General features: G+C 39.2%; 1 protein-coding gene across 6 annotated transcripts in view; it reads left to right on the top strand.

The window, feature by feature from the left end:
- The window catches only part of qkia (QKI, KH domain containing, RNA binding a), a 131,079-nt gene that overhangs the window by 35,246 nt on the left and 73,354 nt on the right, over positions 1 to 22,479 (top strand). For all 6 annotated transcript variants that reach the window (XM_062041469.1, XM_062041470.1, XM_062041466.1 and 3 more), the window contains exon 2: positions 7,770 to 7,912. In XM_062041469.1, coding sequence (XP_061897453.1) covers positions 7,770 to 7,912 — 143 coding nt within the window. The remainder of the gene's footprint in view (positions 1 to 7,769; positions 7,913 to 22,479) is intronic.

Genomic DNA, 22,479 nt, shown 5'->3' with positions numbered 1-22,479 from the left:
CATAGGCCTGGGCGATATGGCCTAAAAATAAAATCTCCCATTTTTTCACGAACTATTTTGATTTATACTATTTGATTTTCCCCCCCCCCCCTACTTTTTAAAGACACCAATAAATACAAATAACAGAGATCATTTAAAACACGTTTTGCTTTTATTTGAACTCAAACTAGCTGTTTGAAATGTCACTGCAATTTTAATTTTTATAATGTTCTTCTTTTTAGACCAGATATAAATTGTGCATTCTATGCAAGAATTTTCAGATAATTAAATTAAGAGCTCCCTCTGGGAGGCAATACTTCTGCTTGAATAAAATAGTTCTGTAAACATAAATGTAGCATTGTACATTGCATGCAAATACATTAATAAATTATATTAATAAAGTGAAAACTTAAAACTTCTGTCTCAAAAAAAAAAAAAACCTCTGTAAACACAATTTAGCATTGCACATTGCAGGCAAATAACTAAACTATAAAATATATCACTAAAGATACCAATAATCATTAAATAGTATTAAAAATCTATCAGATCAATACAGTGTGAACTTAAAACTTCTGTGTTGAATCAAATAATTCCGTAAATAAAAATGTAGTATTGTACATTGTATGCAAATGAATAATCAAGTAAAGCATTGACATGACTATAGTTTTAGTAAGTGGCAGGCCTTTCCATGAAGAATCCTTGGCACCTTGTAAGTGTGTACTGATGTTAAAGACAATGTACACTTCATTGCACATGCATTATATCACTATATTGATGATTAAATGTGTTATCATTCCACAAGAGTTTTGCAGCAGTACATGCACATATGAGCGGTCCGGTTTTGATGTGCAAAGAGACTGCTTTAGTGATCGCTCTGTGTATTATTCTCCTTTCTCCTCAAACGTGGTACCTTGTGTAAATGATTCCACCACAGTAAGCAGCTGCTTCTTAGGTGGAGTTTGTTGTTGTTGTTGTTGTTGTTGTTGTTGCGGTCTTGAGTTACATTTCCCTCACTCGGATCGAGGCTGTTTCAGATGCTGGGATAAGTTATTTGTTCTGCTGTCTTTTCAAGAAACTTTGCATCGCAAAGCTGAAGCACTGGCAACTTTTTTTTTTCTTGGAACAAACGTCGCACTCTCATTAGCATTAGCTAGGCTTGTGAATCTTCGCTTAGGAATTAAGGGAGCGGCATGGGGGCAAAAAGTATGTCGGCAAGAGGAGAAAAACATTGATTTTTTTTGTTTTTCATATCGTCTGCAACAAAAAAACTTGAATTTATCGATGAAATCAATATATCGCCCACGCCTAATATAACATTTATTCTGACAAGAAAATATATTGTGTGGCTATTTATTTTTTGTATTACATTATTTAGTAAATGTATTGCAAAAGTGCAATATATTTATCTGTACAGTAATCTATTTATTTATATCTGCACTTAATTGCTCTTTTATCCTGCACTACAACGAGCTAATGCAACACAATTTAGTTGTTATCTGTACTGTAAAGTTCAAATTTGAATGACAATAAAAGGAAGCCTCTAGGTCTCTTTAAATAAAACTTGGTTATAAGTTTGTGTGAGTACTTTTTGAGCACATTCAACAATACCGTGATGACAATAACCATGATAATTTTGGTGACAACCATGATATGAAATGTTCATATCTTTACATCCTTACATGTATCTAATGTGCTTTTTGTTGACAACATTTAGCGATTAACAGTCTCTGTGTTTAAAAAGTGGCCCATAGCGTCCTTTTTGTTCCCTGAGATTGAAGGCGATACGGCACTAATAATGAGAAACAAAAAGATAACGATAAAATGAGCAGTTTTAGCCGGGGAAAAAAAAGGAAGTGTGACTACAGCCGCTTGCTCAGCAGTTCTTTTCTTCTTTCCCTTTACATTTCAACCACTTTCAAGGGCGATATCCCCTGTCTCTCTCTTTTGACTGAGAAAACCGGACAATTAGACAGTGTGAGTGTGTTACGTGTCCCTCCATTAGGGAAACTGACAGGATAGCAGTTTTTATGGAGATTGCTGAGTCAGGTTGCTGATGACACAGTGGCACACAGCTAAGAGGTGGTCCAAGCCGAGTAACCAGGTATAACATGCTGTCTGGGTATCCATTGCAAAAATGGTTTAAGTAAATTGTCTGCTAGTTTTCCTTTTTTCCCTCTATTCTTTATCTCTTCTTCTCCCAAGATTCCGTCCCCCTCCATTTCTTATCTTTCTCACACAATCAGCCTTTTCTGTCACGGCGGACAGCTAGACAAATGATTTTGTCAGTCTCGCAAGGTGTGGGGTAATTTTTCGGTGAGTGCAGCGCTTCAGAAAGGACTCCCGGCATTGAAATTAGAGGTTGTCAAATGCTACACGTCTCCACTGATAGCCTAGCACGGCCCCTTATGTTAATGTGGCATTTCGGCAAGAGGAAATAGAATTAGGGGGGGAGAGAGAGGGTGTGGGGGTGCTGGTGGTTGTTGTCACTTTTTTTTTAGTCTGCATATATAAACGCATTTGGAAATGTTCCTGCTTCTGATCCATTTCACAGATCGCTTTATGTTATTCCTAATGCCTCCATGAGTGACAATCTGTGCTGCTATTAAATCGACTGCTTCCAAATATTTTGGAAGTGTTTTAGTTTAAGACTAAGCAGCGTATTCTGTCTGCAAACGCGCAGTGCACAGTGAACATCTGTCCAACCGTGTGCACAGCGCCGATCGATCATATAACCGCCGCTGGAAATGGCTTTGTCATTTTGCCACTATGCAGTTGGCTGTTTTATAGAAGACTTGCCGTAAATCTGTTCTACAAGGACGTACATCATAGAACAGCCCTGTTTTTTTATTATTGTAATTTGGGTGGGGAGCCACCTCCTCCATATACCCAGATGTTGTCCTTGGGACCCATGCATTATTCACCAAGAAATTAAGGAAAAAGTTGGGGAAAATGCTTTGAGCAATGTGGGTTTTTACTAAATCCCTTGGGTAGTAGAGGTAGTAAGGTTACCTTATTTTCCAGGCTGTTGAGCACATCTGTATTTAAGTTGCACCCACCAAATTTTAGAAGAAATATCCATGCTTACATATATAAGCCAAAGATTTATACCGGTACAAAATATTTTGTAAATGTTTATTTACAAATGGTTCATTATTATTATTATTTGTTTATTAACATACCTTAATTGTTTGCAATCTGTGCCTGTCACATGGCAGTACAACGGCTGATCAAACATAACAGAAGTAATTTAGTTAAAGTTAAAGTACCGCTGATAGTCACACACACACACGAGGTGTGGTGAAATTACTCTCTGCATTTGACCCTTCCCCTTGTTCCACCCCCTCGGAGGTGAGGGGATCAGTGAGCAGCAGCGGTGGCCTCGCTCGGGAATCATTTTGGTGATTTAACCCCCAATTCCAACCCTTGATGCTGAGTGCCAAGCAGGGAGGTAATGGGTCCCATTTTTATAGTCTTTGGTATGACTCGGGCGGTTTGAACTCATGACCTACCGATCTCAGGGCGGACACTCTAACCACAAGGCCACTGTCATAGACCCACTAGCTGCAGAATATGATCTCTATGATATGTATATATTATATAAGACTATAATATATTAATATAATATATGAGTATATATTATATACTGTATATATAAAATGTAAATGTTATATTTTATATTGCTACTATGGTACATTTATAATCTACTTAATACCTGCTTTATCCTTTCCATCCTTACCCTTTAAAACTTAGCTACTGTGTGGAACAATTTCCCTTGTGGATCAATAGTTTGTCTAAGTCTAAGAAGCTAGCTCTCTAATCAGCTAAACAGACTCAATAACTCCACAGTGATGTTTTTGTGAATTTACGAAACTGAAACAATACAAAAAGAATGCCATTGTAAATTAATATTACTAACACAGACACTTGTAAACTTGTTAGCATAGTCGCTAATGCCAGCGGCGCTAGCTTAATTACATTACGATAGCACGTGCAAATATGCATTAAAACACTCCTACATAGGGATGATGTTTGATAAGAAATTATCGAGTTCGAGCCTATTATCGAATCCTCTTATCGAACCGATTCCTTATCGATTCTCTTATCGAGTCCAGATAGGTGGTTGTATATGGAAAAAAATACACAATATTTGGTTTAACAAAAGCTCACTTTTATTATATAAGAAAGCAATTTAATCTAATAAATAAATAAATATTGACTGTTAACCCCCTAATAAAATAAAATAAATAAATATTGACTGTTGTTACCCAAAGTATATTAAGTGGGATTTTTCAGAAAAACAAATATATACAGTAACACAAAAACAACCTGTCTCTGTGATCACTATAGGTGTATAAATAATAATATAGTGTTAAATAAAATCAGTCCCTTGGGCACAAAACTGAAAATAATACAGCTTTCCAAAAAGTGCAATTCTGCTGCTATTTGACATAACTGTTTGTTATGATGCTTTGACATTTTTGCACTTTATTTCTTTATTGAAATAAAATTCTATGAAGAGAAAAGTTCTTTGCAAATGTGGATATGCTAAAAAAATTAAAAGTTAAAGCTAAAAAAAGAAATACACTTTGAGTTAACATTATTTCCTTATAGGGGGGAAGATGTTATGAGCTAGGGAATATAACAACTACACTACCCAGCATGCAACGGGAGTGACGAGCATGCGCGGTAGCCCCGAAAAGTGTTGTTGCATATCGTCACCCGGCAGCTAAGAATGAGCACGCTGTGAAAGTAAACGTCAAGAACTCAGCCAACACGCCTCGTCTGCGTTATTTATAATTAGACAGACAACACATATACAGTGTGATTTTGTTTTGTTTACAAGGAAAGAAAAACGAAAGTTAAAAAAGGGAGATGTCATATATGTATGTGCTGCGGTTGCTTTAAGAACGTTGCGACAGCTGCCGTAAAGGAGGTACGTTGCTAGCCTGGTTGCTGTGTTTCCGGTTGGTCGTAAAAGTGTTCTTATGTGTTTGTACCCTGCTCAAATCTCTCAGTATAGTTATTCATTGGATTATACCTTTTGTTTTGAACTTTATTACACCGTGGAGCGCTTTTTCCCGTCCATTTTTTTCCTGCTTTCGCTATCTGCGCCTAATGACTGAGCTACGTGACACCATTTCTTGTGATGTCTCACGGAGCATTTCTGGTCGGGACGGGATTCGTTCCCAGGGATTCGAATAAAGAACCAACTCTTTTTTTTTTACTATAGTGGTCTCGATAACGGGTACCGGTTCTCAAAAAGGGATTCGAGTCCGAGGACTCGGTTCTTTTTTTATCGAACAACCGGGAAAACCGGGTTCGAGTATCATCCCTACTCCTACAGACATCACACATGGGATGGTTTAAAAAAAAGCAATAATTGTTTTAGTTATATTGTAAAACTTGCAAACGTTGCTTGGAGTGATGAATGGAGAAACGCTGTAGAGGACTACTTCCGGTTCAAGGAAGGAAACAGGAAGTACATTTTAAACCTGCAGCCCCGCAGTGAGTGAACTCATTCAAAAGATGGTGCCATAGCACAAACAATAACACACCTTTTTAGTGTCTCTGTCTGTGTTCTATGAAATGTATTTGTTGAATACAAAAAATGATGGCCGTTAGCAGACAGAAATCCATAAATTCGCTGCAGGGCTCAAAGCGTGGGGAAAAAAATAGCGGCCTATAGTCCGGATAATACGGTAATTGATTAGTGATTAAGAATTCTACTTACAACATGACACAACGTGACACTCGTTATGAGGAATTGAGCAGTGCTTACTAGAGGTGGGAAAAAGGATCAATTCTCCAAAGCATCACAATTTGATTGTGTATGATTCTAAATTGACATATTTCCAATTATTGATTACTTGCATATGTTAAAGTAGACGGTTCTAAAATACGACTTTAATGCTAACATTCTCTAAACCTTAATTCTAGGTTTGGTTCTAACTAACTATGGGAGAACCATTAGCTAACATTCTACTGACGGTATGTGTTAGCTGGGTTAGGGCGGACACACAGAAAAAAGGAGGACAAGCAATGCCAGCCGTGGCGCTCAGCTACAGTGAAACAAGAAAATAATAAATGCTATGTACATTTGAACAGAAGATTAATAGGAACCACGAAACACCAGAGAGTAACCAGCCAAGAAGAGGAAATTAGCAAGTTGATTATTAACTACGAGAGCTGACCAAGCACGAACTGATGAAGCCTACTCGGATGAAAGCAAAACTTCTCAGACAAACCAAACAGTCCAGTTGCGATCGATTGAATGCCGTGAAATGATTATTAAGTCAAGAGAAACAATAATGATCATACAGTGCAGCTGCCAGCAGGCAATATTTTAAGCCATGGATGTGAATGGGTGGCTAGACGACACACGTCTTTGAGCTCCAAGTTTATGCCGACTGGGGCCAAAGTGTCTGAACATTCGTGGTTTTAGAAGGCAATACAATTAAATCAAAGATTCATGCTCACCAAATAGGGATGTTTATTTTTCTTTTTTCTGTTAGCAGGCATCTACAGTTTTCGTGCTTCTAGTCTTCCATATGTTTATATATATGCTGTGCACGCTAACGTCCAAAAAACATAAATGACGCAATAACGCATACTTCAGTAGCTAAAGGCGGAGCCTTGTCGACATATTAATGATTGAATGTAAAACATTTAAAATATATAATAATAATAATAATATACAATATTAACAATATAATAATAATATACAATAAAGTAATTCAAGATGTATACATAATCGATATATAATCGAACTGTCGAGAATTTTAACGCGGTTATCATTAATACCGTTTATCATTACATCGCTCGTCTGGCATTATTCCCGGGCTGGATTTAGCCCCTGGGTCGCTGGTTGAATAGCTCAGGTGTAGTACGGTGGTATGGTTTTATTTTGTAGTTCTAACAGTATCTGTGTACTTGAGTGATGAGTTAATATGGGAGGGAAGAGGTCGCTCTTGTTTGCACCAAGTAGATGCGTCCCAAAGGTGTTGTCCACCAAAACTGCAGGCCAGATGTCCATGTCCATGAGCTCATCAAGCATACATCTGTTGTTCATGGTTTTCAACAGCAGCAGGAATTCCCCAACAAATTAATCAATTGTGTAATTCTATTAGATGTTTTTTTTTTTTTGCTATGTAACATAATATATACACCTAAGACTCCACTCTCCCCTCTTGAGATACTTGCATAAGTATGACCCACCTTCTAAATGAGTTTCCGTGCAAGGTTAAGACTTGGAGGCCAGGCGTTCTTTAAATTGGTATCTATGGCCGAGTGTCAAGTTCCCCTGCTAGTGTTTTAATATAGACCGCTCTCCACTGTCCCTATGTGATTTAATGTGCTAATTCAGTCCATGCACAGCACATCCTATATTAGCGATGGGTGAGCTCATCACTTCAATGTTGCAATAAGTGTGAGCCAACGTGACCAAAATGCGTGCCATTTGGTAATCGATCCTCCCACATTACAAACTAAGTAGAGGCCCACCCGACCCCTGCAGATAACTATTGGAGCGTGTGGCCTTTTACCCTGTCATTATGCAGCCCTTAATGGCCTGTTGTGTCCAGCTGCTATTTTGTGAATAATGGCTACCTGTCCAAACTAGGCTTAACTTTTTCTGTTTGTTACAATAAGCTCTGATATGTTACAAATACTTTGTCCGGAACGATTAAAAAAAGTCAATACAAGTGACACATCTGATACCAAAGCTCGTACGTGTTTGTATGTTTCCTGCCAAACATTGACGTGGCCGTCTTTTTTTCTGTTTTTGTTTTCAGAGATCAACAGAGTGCGCAAACACATGTACAGCGACACAGTGAATGGCCTTGTGGAGAGACACCCCTTAGAGCTGCCAGAGCCTGCGGGACCCGTGGTCTACTTGCAGGAAAAACTGTTCGTGCCTGTCAAAGAGTACCCAGACGTAAGTAGCGAAGCACCACGGATAGTTGTCGTCATACACTAGAAAGCGAGGATGGGGTCTGCATTGTTTATATAATCCCAGCAGTTTGCACCAGGAAATGAATGGAGGCAACGAAGGTTAAGAAGCATTCCAGTCACAAATTGTATTTTCCAGTCCCTCTAGGATTTTGCAGGCTTGAAATGGTGGATTTTACGGCAGCATTAAAAAAAAGAAGTAGATTTAAGGCTTATTTTTTAATTAACATTGTGTTTTTATCAATTCTTAATCAGTGTTTAAAGTGGGTTATTTTGTAACCTTAACGCCAAATAGCACAGGATTTCAACAAATCTACAAAATGTGCTTTATTTGCATTAGGGATGTAACAATTAACGGTATTAATGTTAACCGCGGTAAAACTCTTGACGGTCGCTAGCTAACAATAAAACATAATACATTAACGTCTTTCCCCATTAAGAAACGACATACCCCAATCTAAACTTTTATTAACACATTATTGTCTGGGCAAGTAAGATATTTAATTGTACACATTGAACCTACAAGCTGTGCTACTTAAAACAGCGTGATCAATATATACTTGGAGAAAGAAGGCACACGTGTTTGTACTGTGTTGAAGGACCTGTGAACAGAGTAGACACCACAATACTCTTATTAGTGAAGCATAAAAAACACAACATGCAAAATAGTGGGCTTTCTAACAGGGGGTCCATTTTGTTAGTTTAAAAATAAAATCAAAATATTTTAATCTCTGTATACTCTGTATACTTTTTTGAGCACATTCAATGATACCACAATAATAACTGATCATTTTAGTGACAATAACCGTGATATGAAATGTTCATACCTTTACATCCGTAATGTATACATATTTCCCTAATTTTATCATATTTGAACATTGTCAGCAATTTAGCAATTTTAGACCATTTTTGTCCCCAGGATGTCGCAGGCCTAAATATGTCTTCTTTTCAAAAATAGCAATGTCAACTGTTGCAATAAAACTGCAGGAGAAAATAAAAGTTGCAATAAATAGTTGTGATTTTCACTCTAAGTATGACAGGGAAATTTGCTGACAAAAAAGTAATTAATGAACCAAATGTAAAGAAAAACCGCACACAAAAACGTGCAAAATAGGCTTTACTCATCACAACAAAGTATACATGTATTACTGCAAGGAAAATACAAAAAATACCTTAGCCTGAACCTAAAATGGAAAATTAACATTTATGCTGAAGACAAGTGATCAATATCAATAATCTTGAAGGAAATTACTATGGAAATGGCATTTTGTATACCAACTGTATACTGACTACTCTTCGATATGTCCAAGCTCCAGTTTTAATATTCCCCCTTAAAAATGTGTACCATATTTAAAAATGGCTGAAGGGTGTACTCACTTTTGTGTTAGTTGTTTTCAATATATTCTTTATTCATAAGGTGTACATTTAGGCTTAATGTGTTTTAATAAAGTGAATCTAAAACTGTGGTACGCGGGCTCCATCTAGTGGTACGCCAAATAATCACTTGATTAAAGTACAGGGTTTTTTTTCTCCGATATCTACACAGTGTTACCGTTCAAACTGTGTGTCATGTTACAGCGGCCAAAGTTATTACATATACTTGTTAAATAAAACTTTGTTTGTGATGAATACTTAGGCCTACTATGCTGTTCTGTTTTAATGTTGGTCATTTTGGTGGTGCTTGGAGAGCCAAGTTTTTTCTGAGGTGGTACTTGGTGAAAAAAGTTTGAGAAACCACTGATGTAATACATATCTTAACCAACAGTGCGTGCCATTTGGTGGCATGTTTGTTTTACACATGTGACCAATTCACACACATTTGTGCATACTTTATAAATTAAACACCACCAAAGGCTTTCCAATTTTTGTTTTTGTTATTATTATCATCACAGTGTTTCCCATAAACTGCCAAGACACCTGTGGCGGTGGGGGCGTGGCTATGGGCGTGGTCACATGACATCATTGTGTAATTTGCATAATTTACTACAATGATATGATTTTCTCTAAAAAGGTTTAAAAAGTGTATACTTACTAATTAATAATAACAGTTTTGTTTTAAACGTCCATCCATCCATCCATTTTACATTATGAATACACAAAAGATAACTACTACAGTATCAAATTAGTACTAGTATCTAAAGCACCGTCTCCACGTGTGTTTATTGACAACAGGGTTATAACCTGGACACGTTAGCTCGTCGGTATGGTAACAGGTGACTGTTACTGCGTGCGTCTGCCCCGGCCCCCGAGTCAAACAGCGGTTAATGAAACAGCGTCAGGCTGCTCACCGTCAGTGAAACGCTCGGTGAAATCGCGGATTAACGTTAAATATATGACGAGCCGCGAGCGATGCAGCTATAACCTATCTCACCTGGTAAAGCCCCCGCTGCGGCGACCCAGTTCGATCCCACCTGACAGTCGCTCTGCTCCGCGTCAATCCCCCCTCTCCCCCTCTCTCCCCCCTCCCCCGTCTCTCTCCAGCTGTCCTTTCAAAATAAATGCATTCAAATCCCGAAAATAAAAATTAAGAAAATCCGAGTCGTGGCGGATGTAATTCTTTCGTGGCGGGCCGCCACAAATAAATGAATGTGTGGGAAACACTGCATCATTATTATTACGTCTTATCTGCTCTGTCATCCACAAGTTGCATACATTCTTGTGTACGTTTGTGCATGTTTTGAGAGTTGATCGTTTTGTATGTTCCAACACATTGCACGTAGTTTACCCGTGAGAACTTTGAGTGATCTATTGCGGTGATTTTTTCCTGGTAATTGCGTGAATGACGAGTAATAAACCGGTGAATGAATGAATCTTCTGTCAATGGAAACAAGGAAGTGAAGATGTGTGGCGATGCAGTGAGACATTTGATTGGTAAAACAGTTTTGTTGCGTTTGTGTGCTGGCTGGGAATTAGCACAATCGTGAAATCCTTAAGGGACTGACTTTTTCCCTAAAATAATTCATATCCCCAGGCCCCTTACTGTCCCGTCCATCATAACATGTTTTCCCATTGGAAACAGGACAAGTGTTACAAATGTGATTGAGGACCCCTGCTTTAGATGCTTGCCAAGTTGAAGTCTCACTAAAAGGGACTTCTCGTGTAACGTCACACTCAATAAAGATAATTTGGAGATTCCACTGTCTCAAGGTCTTCCAACTATCTATCGAGGCTTAATAATGATATATTTGATCTCACTCAATGAATGAACTATTGGTGCCCTCCACCCCCACAACCCTTTTTGCCCGACGTGCTTTGCTGCACTGCACTGAGCAAGGCGGTAAAGTCAGCATTGTGTTTACAAGCTGCCAGGAAAGCTACTAAATTAATTAGGCTTCCCCCTTGTGGCTGACGTGATTCAGTGATGACCTTAGCAGACACGCTTTCATTCAAAGGACAGACAAACGGGTGCAACATGGCGATGCAAAAAATAAAAAGGCACACACATCATTCAATTTTAGTTTGCACATATCTCTAGCCCCCCCTCTGCCACTTTGGGTCATTGCAAGACAAGAAAAAATGCCAGATAGCTTTGGTATAAATAGACATAGTGATTGGAACCAAGGGAAATCAGCTGCCGGTCTAAATGGAATTATTTGCTATTCCTGCTGCCATTGCTCCTCTCCTTGTGCTTCCCAATTCAAGCTAACCTTAGCTACAAGGTACACAGGTATGCACCTTTAATCAGTCATTTGATTTGATTTAAGACATACTCAGTTACACAATGTAGCATGACTTAGAGGGGTCGTAATATGACTTTTTTCTACATTTAAAACACTTCCTTGTGGTTTACATAGCATGTAATTGTGGTTTTTTTTTTTGTCAAATATTTGCATAGATTATGTTTTACAGACTGTTTTCAAGCCGCTTTCTGACAGTCTCTTCAGGATGCTCCGTTTTGTGGATGGTCTTATGTACCGTAATTTCCGGACTATAAGCCGCTACTTTTCCCCCTCGTTCTGGTCCCTGCGGCTTATACAACGGTGCAGCTTATATTCGGCCTGTTCTTCTCCGACACCGACGAAGAGGATTTCGGTGGTTTTGGTACGCAGGAGGAAGACGATGACACAATGATTAAAGACTGACTTTTCATGACTTTAGGCTGGTTATTTTGATAACGTACATGCGAGCACTTTGTATTACTTTGCACCGTTGTATTATTTGTACTCTGCACGAATGCTGTTCGCCATGTCAAAGATGTGAAAGTTTGATTGAATGATTGAAAGATTTATAGTTAATAAATGGGACGCTTTGCGTTCCCAAACAGTCATCTCTGTCCCGACATTCCTTTCCGTGGTAGCAGGAACCCCTATATACTACAGTAATTACACATCAAAACCCTGCGGCTTATAGTCTGGTGCGGCTTATATATGGAGCAATCTGTATTGTCCCCTAAATTTAGCTGGTGCGGCTTATAGTCAGGTGCGGCTTATAGTCAGGAAATTACGGTACGTGTTTCCACTTAGACAGCATCTTCTCCTCGTCATCTTTGTTGTATTTTTTAGCGCTTCCATAGCTAGTGTACTGCTAGATTAAGTTACAACTATACGCACATTTGTATTAGAAATGGCAGCAGCAGCAGATCCATGTGCATGTATGAGCCAGTCTTCCTCGCAACAAAAGAATAGCAAAAAATGAGTTTATTGGTTACATTGTCGGACTACAATGGCAAAACATTTTGGGTAAATCTTAACCACGTGTGGATAATCCGCTGACGTCACCAATGGCAATAACGTTAAGGCTGGCAAGATTGTTTAATAAATATCTCTGCAATGCCTCTACGGTTTGATTTAAAATTGTCGGGACTTATGCAGATTCCAAATACACAACACCAGGTACCAAAAGGTATGAGCAATTGGTTTTGCATATTAGGGCCCCTTTAAAAAAGGGGTAGATTGAAGAAGAGCTCATTTAATTCTACTCCTGTCCCTGTTGTTACTGACTATTCACTTCCTGTGTTTTAATTTGTTACCTTTTTTTAAAAATAGTGAATGCATGCAGGGGTACATCAATTTTTGTCAGTAAACGTTCCAAAAAAGTCTGACAAAATTGAAGCAATTTTCCAGTAAGAAATAATTTAAATCTAATCAGACACCCTAAAATATGAACTAGTCGATAAGCTTCTTCTTTTTCTCAGTCTTCTTGTTATGGGAAATTCATCCTCCACTGTTGCCATTTCTAGTATAAAGTAGCGTAAAGTTCTAACTTATATCTGTCTGTAAACTTGCTATGAAAGCGCTAAATACTACAAGTGTAGTGAGTTTACATTATTCACCCAAGGAACTTTAGTTATTAGAGAGTTCCGGTCGGACGGTTTTTCACGGGACACATTTCCGGCCCTGTTGTTGTTTCCGGATGAGGAGATGCTGCTCCGTTATTGATTTAAGTAAAGCCTGAATGTCATTAAAACAGTTAGCTCCATCTTTTGACACTTTTTCCACTCCCGTTTTTGCACGCTATACCGGTACAACAAAGATGACGGGGAGAAGACGCTGCCGAAGGTGAGCCACGTAAATAAGACCGCCCTCAAAACGGCGCATCCAGAAGCAACTGTCAGAAAACGGCTTGAAGATGATCTGTAAAACATAATCTATGCAACATTTTGATCAAAGCACCACCTTTTCATGTTATGTAGACCACAAGGAAGTGTTTTACATTTAGAAAAAAATAAATAATAATGACTCCTTTAATGCGCCCTATAATCCGGTGCACCTTACATTACTCTTTGCAAAGAATTGTAATTTATTGGTTAGCATTGTTTGATCCGTGCAGAATTTCAGCTTCATATAAAATGTACCTGCTCAATATATTCCATTAATGAAGGTCCAGTTTGCTTTGAGAAGTCATATAGGGGAGTCATTTTCCTGCAGCGAATGGATGGATGATGTAGTGTCAGGGTGAAAATTGAGACGCCAGAAGTGATGAAGGAGCAAGCAGCAGAGAAAATTCTTATCTCCATCTGCCCAGAGCTAAAGGAAAGAAGACGTAATGATGATTGGGGAATATTTTCCACTGCTTAAATTTCCAACTGATTCCCCAGATTTTCCCTCATCTTTAAAAGTCTGTTGAGGAATGGAAAATAATTATTTTTGGCTTCTACTCACCTGGCTCATATTAAGAAATTGCTTGAGTTCCCCGCTCAATCCGTTCCTTAAAGGCCTACTGAAACCCACTACTACCGACCACGCAGTCTGATAGTTTACATATCAATGATGAAATCTTAACATTGCAACACATGCCAATACGGCCGGGTTAACTTATAAAGTGCAATTTTAAATTTCCCGCTAAACTTCCGGTTGGAAACGTCTATGTATGATGACGTATGCGCGTGACGTCACGACGGCAACAGAAGTATTCGTACCCAATGTGTCACCATACAAACTGCTCTGTTTTCATCGAACAATTCCACAGTATTCTGGACATCTGTGTTGGTGAATCTTTTGCAATTTGTTTAATGGACAATGGAGACTGCAAATAAGAAAGTTGTAGGTGCGATCGGTGTATTAGCGGCGGACTATAGCAACACAATCAGGAGGTTGTGTTATGTTTGAGCTGGATAGCAGACGCACTATCGTGAGTACAGCTTTGGCTTCCAAACATTTGATCGCTTGCCCGTACGTGCGTGTCGCTATGTGCATGTCACGTACGTAACTTTGGGGAAATATATGTTTTTTGCCGACTCTGATGGCGGCCGGGGTGTCGTCGAAAGCTACAACGCCCGCCGCCGCCGCCGCTCCGTAGTTAGCTTCAATTGTTAAGCTTCGCCAAGCTGGAAATTATTAACCGTGTATTTACATGTTCATGGTTTAATAGTATTGTTGATCTTCTGTCTATCCTTCCAGTCAGGGTTTTTTAAAATTTTGTTTCTATCTGCATTTGAGCCCGATGCTATCACGTTAGCTCCGTAGCTAAAGTGCGTCAACGATGTATTGTCGTGGAGATAAAAGTCACTGTGAATGTCCATTTCGCGTTTTCGACTTTCATTTTCAAGAGGATATAGTATCCGAGGTGGTTTAAAATACAAATCCGTGATCCACAATAGAAAAAGGAGAGTGTGTGGAATCCAATGAGACCTTGTACCTAAGTTACGGTCAGAGCGAAAAAAGATACACCCTGCACTGCCTCTCTAGTCCTTCACTCTAATGTTCCTCATCCACAAGTCTTTCATCCTCGCTCAAATTAATGGGGTAATCGTTGCTTTCTCGGTCCGAATCTCTCACTCCATTGTAAACAACGGGGAATTGTGAGGAATCCTTCCTCCTGTGACGTCACGCTACTTCCGGTATAGGCAAGGCTTTTTTTTATCAGCGACCAAAAGTTGCAAACTTTATCGTCGTTGTTCTATACTAAATCCTTTCAGCAAAAATATGGCAATATCGCGAAATGATCAAGTATGACACATAGAATGGATCTGCTATCCCCGTTTAAATAGAAAAAAATTCATTTCAGTAGGCCTTTAATTTTACTTTGCATACTGCTGGAAGTTTTTAGCTGAGGTCATGTTTCTGTATACTGTGCTATTTATTGTACAATAACACCATTCATAACATATTGTACCTGCATGTCTCCCCCTGTTTTTTTGTTTTTTTTAACTCTACATAATCAAATTGCCCTTGTCTGCCAATGCCTCACCTCTCTTTCCCTACTTGAAAGCCAGTGCAGAGCGCTGCCGTGCGTCACCGTGGCGACCGCATCTTGACCGACAGCTAAGTCACAGGCTATCTGATAGCGTCCACCTTCAATTAAATGCTATCTGTGGCGCCGCTTCTCACAGAGTACACACGCCGGCAAACCGGATGGGAGCTGGGCACGTCAATTCCATTGACCTTCAGGCATCTAAGGTGTCTTTTAAATACGTCTGACATTTATTACAGTTTTCTTTATACTGGCCAAGCGTTAAATAGCCAGTTAGCATGCTGGTTCAGAACACTAGTATACAGACAAAATGACTGATCACCACATTTTCACCCTAGTTTAAACTTATTTCTGTGCGGTTGCTTTTAGAACTATAATTTAACTTTAGTTGGCCAAAATCAGTTGTGTTGGTAATCATTGTCTTCTAAGCCATGTAGTAAAGTTATGCTCTCTTGATGTGTAACTGTGAGCTTTTAGAGTGTGACAAATTAGCCTGAGCGCCTCACCAGTATTCGATTTTACTGTGTAGCTGAAAGAATAGGAGGAAAATAATAAAGTCAGGCTGGCTCGAGCATACAGAATGGCCCGCATTTTTGCTGTAGTAAAATTACTTGGCCAAATCGGGCAGTCATTAAGCTACCTTCCCATGAGGGTGTCATCTCCTACTGTACCAGCACCTGATATCCTTCTTACCGCCCCTCAAGTCATTACCGGTCCTCCAAATGTACCACCTAACACCTTTGCACAACGCCACAGAAGCTGCAGTTGGGATTCTATGATGTACAATGGTTCACATAGCTGAAGTGCAATCAATTCCATACAATGTGTATGTGTACATATCATCGGCCCTGCGAAGAGGTGGTGACTTGTGCTGCTTTTTGTACAAGGTACTTTGAGATTTAAGTGTTTACAGACTTTTAATTACTTTTTTTTTAAATTAAAAACTAGCAAAAAATCTAACAAATCTAGAGACTCTTAACTTCTGTCCCTCGATGTCCCTAACTAAAGAAGAGCGCTGCAGCGAGCATGACGTCACACTTGTTTCGTGCTGTTGCTCGAATTGGACTTTCTCTTTTTAAAAGCCACCACTGTCCCCCTAAGATTTGTACATTTTGTAGATGGCAGTCTGCGGGTATATCTGCAAGATATATACAAATCACGTCCACATTGCATACATGCTGACAACGCTCCAGACAATGGCGTGCGCGTTTTGTTTACATTTGGTTTCGGTAGCGTGGTTTTCGGTGATCAAAGTCTTTTTTTCACTTGTCAATAGTGTGCAAATAATAGGCTATACTGTATATACTGTATATGTATATTGCCTGTATATGTCAATTAATACTGTCACGACCTGCTAATTTTAATGTTTTACGTTCGTGTGGTTTGGATTTGATGTCACTTTTTCCCATGTTTGCAAACACACCGTCCGTGCCTGAATGGTGATTGGTGTAAAATTAGGGAGTGGTGTTGTATGTCCGGGGAAGCACAGACTCACAAGACGAAAGTGTTTACATGGGAGGTAAAACCTGTTGGAATTGTGCCGTTGTTTATCATAAGATTGGTAATAAAAGTTAAACATAGCTTCGGACTTTGGGATTTCTTCTGGGGACTACAATACATTATATTACTTTAATTTGTTTTGAAGGTGTGATGGTAATAAAAATGCCATGGCTGCACGCCACATTCAATTACGCTAAGGGGAAATCCTGTATGTATGTATATATATATATATATATGCATGTGTGTGTGCATGTGTATAGGTGTGTTTGTGTGTGTATGGTATTACTTAAAATAGGTTTTAATTAGTTTTTTTCCCTGTTTAAGCCTGAAGTTTTTGAAAAGATCTGTTTGTGAAATTGCAAACAAACCAAACATTTTAGCCCCACTTGTATGAAATATATTCTTTATTGAGCTCATAAACGCAACTATCAAATGTTCTTAAATGAGGCAGGGTGATTTCCGTAACAGGGCTTTTTTTTGTTTGAATTTGTTACTCTAACTAAAAAAGAAGGAGACTAAATACAGTAGTAGGGCACTTGTATATTAGTTTAAAGGGAAAAAGTTTACTGTCTAATCAGCGTGTACATGTTTGACTTTTGAGTCGTGTTTTGGTCACTTATTACCACCACAGGCATCACTTTGTCGAAGTTTTGGCATTTTAATGCAGAAAATGTCGAGTTCTTGGTTATTTTATACCAACGTTTGGCAAAGTTTGAACTCAGCTGATGTCGATCTTTCCATTTTTATTTCCTTGCCTGCTATTTACGCTCTGCCTGCAAACCCCGCAATAAATCCAAACAGAATTATCAAAGGAGGCCACGGATTAGGTACTAAATGCTGGATGTGCTAAAAAGAGAGCTTTGAAGTCTACGGGGGCTTTCAGGGGGAAATGTCACCGTTGGAATCAAAACAAAATTTACCTGCCCTCCATTGCCCGGCTCATGCGCCCTCCAACCCTCCAATGTAGGTCGCAGTGATACGGTTTAAACATTTGCCAATTATCAATTTTTGATGTTTCTTTTTTGCTTTTACCATATGGAAATGTGTGGAATTGCTGTGCAGTGGGGGTTTCAAGCCTCCTAAAGATGGATGGCTGACCGCAGGCAGGCTGCCAGCAGGGGGCGTGTAAGCTTCTGTGCTGTGAATGACCCAAAAGTATACCTACTTAAGCTATTAATAGAGCAAGAAAGCAAACAACAGAAGCAACACTGTCCAAAATAGGTTTTCTTTTTCAATAATTAATTAGAATCGAGGACAGGATGTAGAAAGCAAAGATGGCATCGTCTGGACTAACGGCGCAGTCTACCTTACTTTGATAACACTGATGAACCGATCCTCATTTCCATAAGCCCACCGCGGCCGCTTAATAAGTAATTGGTATTCTCCGCCTGCTCTCCCGTAAACCCCGCACGCACACATTCAGAGCCCACAGCATGATCTCATTTCCTGTCTCCACACCAGCGCAAAACACACGCTGTCAAAGCAACAATTGTTCTGCTTCTCTAGACATTGTTTGGTGGAACTGCTATTGTTTCATAGTGGATCACTTCAACACACACACACGCACACACACACACGTATGACAATTGGCTTTTGGTGTCCGCAAGAGTTTACCCTCACATGACAGTTTCATACACAAACACACACACAACATAACCCTTCTGTGGTGTAGCGATAACCGGGGCTAAAAAGAAAAAAAATAGTTCCTTTTTAATGTCATTGTAAGCTCTTGCCCTGAAGGAGGCTTTGGGTGTTTGTCTCACACAGTTTGTAGACACACAGCAAGGGGCTTCTTCTGCATTTGTGTGTTTTTGAAAAAAAAATGTTTAATGAAAAGACGCAGAAGAGACGAGTCGGTCCCTTAAGGGTCCTTTGGGTTTCAGATGCTGGAGCAGTGGATCATTTCTTTCTAGAATACATTGGTAGAATTATGAGTTGTCAAAGCCGTATAACTCTTTGGTAAACCCGCTAAAAAGCAACGATATATTATGACTAGGTCTGCAGCTATAGAATATTTTAATCATTAGATGTTCTACAGAAAATTATTTTGTTTAATCGAATGCTGTGATAATTTTTTTGTTTGGTTAAAGAACATTATAAATGCAGAAACAATAAGACATTTAATAATAGAATGTTGCAGGTACACGAATGGGTCGGATTTCATCCAAGTGTAGCATATTTGTCTTTTGCTTTTAAGCACTGGATGGGGAGGTGGTTATGTCAACAACAACAAATACAAACCAGGTCTGGATGATTATTGCCTCATGTCTCATATGACCACTCCTTCTTCTTCTGTGCTTTTCAACCACTCTTTAAATTTTTAATACATTGTCATTTCTAGGGCTGTAACCTATGAGAATGTCATATCACGGTTATTGTGACCAAAATTATCATTATTATCGTGGTATTGATGAATGTGCTCAAAAAAGTGCTTATACACACACACATCTTTTGACCAAGTTATTTTTTTAAATAAGTAAAATAAACAGGAACACTTTTAGATACCCACTATTTTGCATGTTTTGTTTCTTATGCGTATGCTGATGATGTTGTTAATGTTAGTATTTGATCTGTTTTGATGGCTAAGCTTTTATTGTTTTAAAGATAGTATTTTCCTGAAACATTTTAGGATGTATTTAAATGAAAAGTGCGTAACAAATAATATTTGGTATTATTCCTGGCAGGCGTTGTGGCGTCCTACTCTGTTCAACGGCCCTTAAACGCACCATAAAAACACTCCTGTCTTTTCCTGTGATTATAGAACGATCACTCTGTATTAAGAGGATACAGCTTGTAGGTTCAGTGTGCACAATTGAATATAAATTAGTTGCTCAGACAGTAATGTGTTTATTTAAGTGTAGATTGGGGTATGTCGTTTCCTAATGGAGAAAGAAAATGTCTCTTGTTGTCATGCCAGTCAGTCAGTGAGTTTATCAAAGTGCAACTCTTCGGTCACGTTTTTCGATAATTTTAATCATAAAACAGTAAAACTTACCATGGAGAGTTTTATCGCTGTTATTATTAATACCGTTTACTGTTACAGCCCTAGTCATTACATTGTGTGTGCCTTCACTTGAGTAACACCATCAAATTTACACATTCAAGGTACTCAAATTACTCGAGGGATCGTGTCACCCCTAATTATGACTATTATTTATTTACCTTATATGGACATACATTTGTGCTTTCATGTGGCATCATGACTGCCAATGAGCTTTTATTGGTGGATTAAAAAGGAGGCAAGATGGTGTCACATGACTGGCTAAATGATATACAGTAAATGTGGTAGGAGAGGAAGCTCCATTCCTCCCATTTCCTCCTGTGTTTGATGGCTTTGTGCCTTTCTGATAACTCTCTAGTTTTTTTATACATACATATATACAGAACTTTCCTCCAGAATGTCTTATCTTTGTCTATGTGATTTCAGATTAAACAAAAATTGAGCTGTTTGGCCACAATACCCAGCAATATGTTTGGAGGTTGATTGGCAACACTAAATTGGCCCTAGTGTGTGAATGTGAGTGTGAATGGTGTCTGTCTATCTGTGTTGGCCCTGCGATGAGGTGGCGACTTGTCCAGGGTGTACCCCGCCTTCTGCCCGAATGCAGCTGAGATAGGCTCCAGAACCCCCCGTGATCCCAAAAGGGACAAGCGGTAGAAAATGGATGTTTGGAGAAGAAAAGGTGAGGCCTTTAATCCCAGGAACACCATTCCTACCGTCAAGCATGGTGGTGGTAGTATTATGCTATGGGCCTGTTTTGCTGCCAATGGAAGTGGTGCTTTACAGAGAGTACATGGGACAATGAAAAAGGAGGATTACCTCCAAATTCTTCAGGACAACCTAAAATCATCAGCCCGAAGGTTGGGTCTTGGGCACAGTTGGGTGTTCCAACAGGACAATGATCCCAAACACACGTCAAAAGTGGTAAAAAAATGGCTAAATCAGGCTATAATTAAGGTTTTAGAATGGCCTTCCCAAAGTCCTGATTTAAATGTGTGGACAATGCTGAAGAAACAAGTCCATGTCAGAAAACCAACACATTTAGCTGAATTGCACCAATTTTGTCAAGAGGAGTGGTCAAAAATTCAACCAGAAGCTTGCCAGAAGCTTGTGGTTGGCTACCAAAAGCGCCTTATTGCAGTGAAACTTGCCAAGGGACATGTGACCAAAGATTAACATTGCTGTATGTATACTTTTGACCCAACAGATTTAGTCACATTTTCAGTAGACCACAATAAATTCATAAAACAACCAAACTTCATGAATGTTTTTTGTGACAAAGTATGTGCTCCGCATTACCTTTAACCTGGACATGCAATAAATAATTTATAGCATGACGCAGTGTTTTTAAAATGGTCAGATTTCTGAATAATTCTTTAAACTACACCCGTCCCACTCAACCAAATGTGTCTTTCCATAAAAACCCTTGTGACACACTGCTTCCACACTCACAGTAGTTGGTAAAGTAATACAAATGTGGAGGAGTTTTTCGACATTCCTTCTTCCTACGATGACTCTCCCTAAGATTTGGGTGTTTTTCACCCTACTGCTCCTGTATCGCCAACTCCTTAACCTTTTCACTCTTTATTTGTCTCGGCTTTTCCTCTGTCATGAATATGTTAATGAGAGAGACAGGCTCTCTGTCAAGTGCAATTGTCATCAACATAGCCGTGTCCTCTGAGAGTTGCTGGTCTCGTCAGGAGCGAGAGAAGCGGCGTAGTAAAATATTTAATTGCTCTTTCCCTGTGATATGGGGATTTGCCACTTGAAACTGACAGACCATTTCCAGTTTACAGACCCATAAACACATACAGCAGTACAGACGAGGGGTTTCCAAACTAAGGCATGCAGCCCAAAAAAATGGGCCATGGTTCAGTTCATTGGGTCCCAGATTGTCAGCGTGAGCTGTATTATTGATTATTGAAGAAGGGTAGAAAATGGATAGGTGGATGGATGCGTTGTCTTGCTAAATGGCTTTTTTGGTTTATGTTTTCCATGATTGTTGTCCTTTAACATCGTTTAATTTATTGCGCTAAAAAAGTTAGTCAAGGTACTATTGAAACAGTGTAGCGCTAAACACCCAGTGAATTAAACCTTGTTTTTAACATGTTTCACCATTGGTAACCAGAATTGTCCTGAAAAACTCATACCTACGCTAGAGTTGGGCGATGTGGCCTAGTGATTAGAGTGTCCGCCCTGAGATCGGTAGGTTGTGAGTTCAAACCCCGGCCGAGTCATACCAAAGACTATAAAAATGGGACCCATTACCTCCCTGCTTGGCACTCAGCATCAAGGGTTGGAATTGGGGGTTGAATCACCAAAAATGATTCTCGGGCGCGGCCACCGCTGCTTTCCACTGCTCCCCTAACCTCTCAGGGGGTGATCAAGGGTAATAGGTCAAATGCAGAGAATAATTTCGC

The sequence above is a fragment of the Entelurus aequoreus genome, linkage group LG03, assembly GCF_033978785.1.
Source record: "Entelurus aequoreus isolate RoL-2023_Sb linkage group LG03, RoL_Eaeq_v1.1, whole genome shotgun sequence".
NCBI classification, from domain to species: Eukaryota; Metazoa; Chordata; class Actinopteri; order Syngnathiformes; family Syngnathidae; genus Entelurus; species Entelurus aequoreus.
Note: the sequence above shows the minus strand (reverse complement) of the source record. Positions and strands in the feature narration are given on the sequence as shown.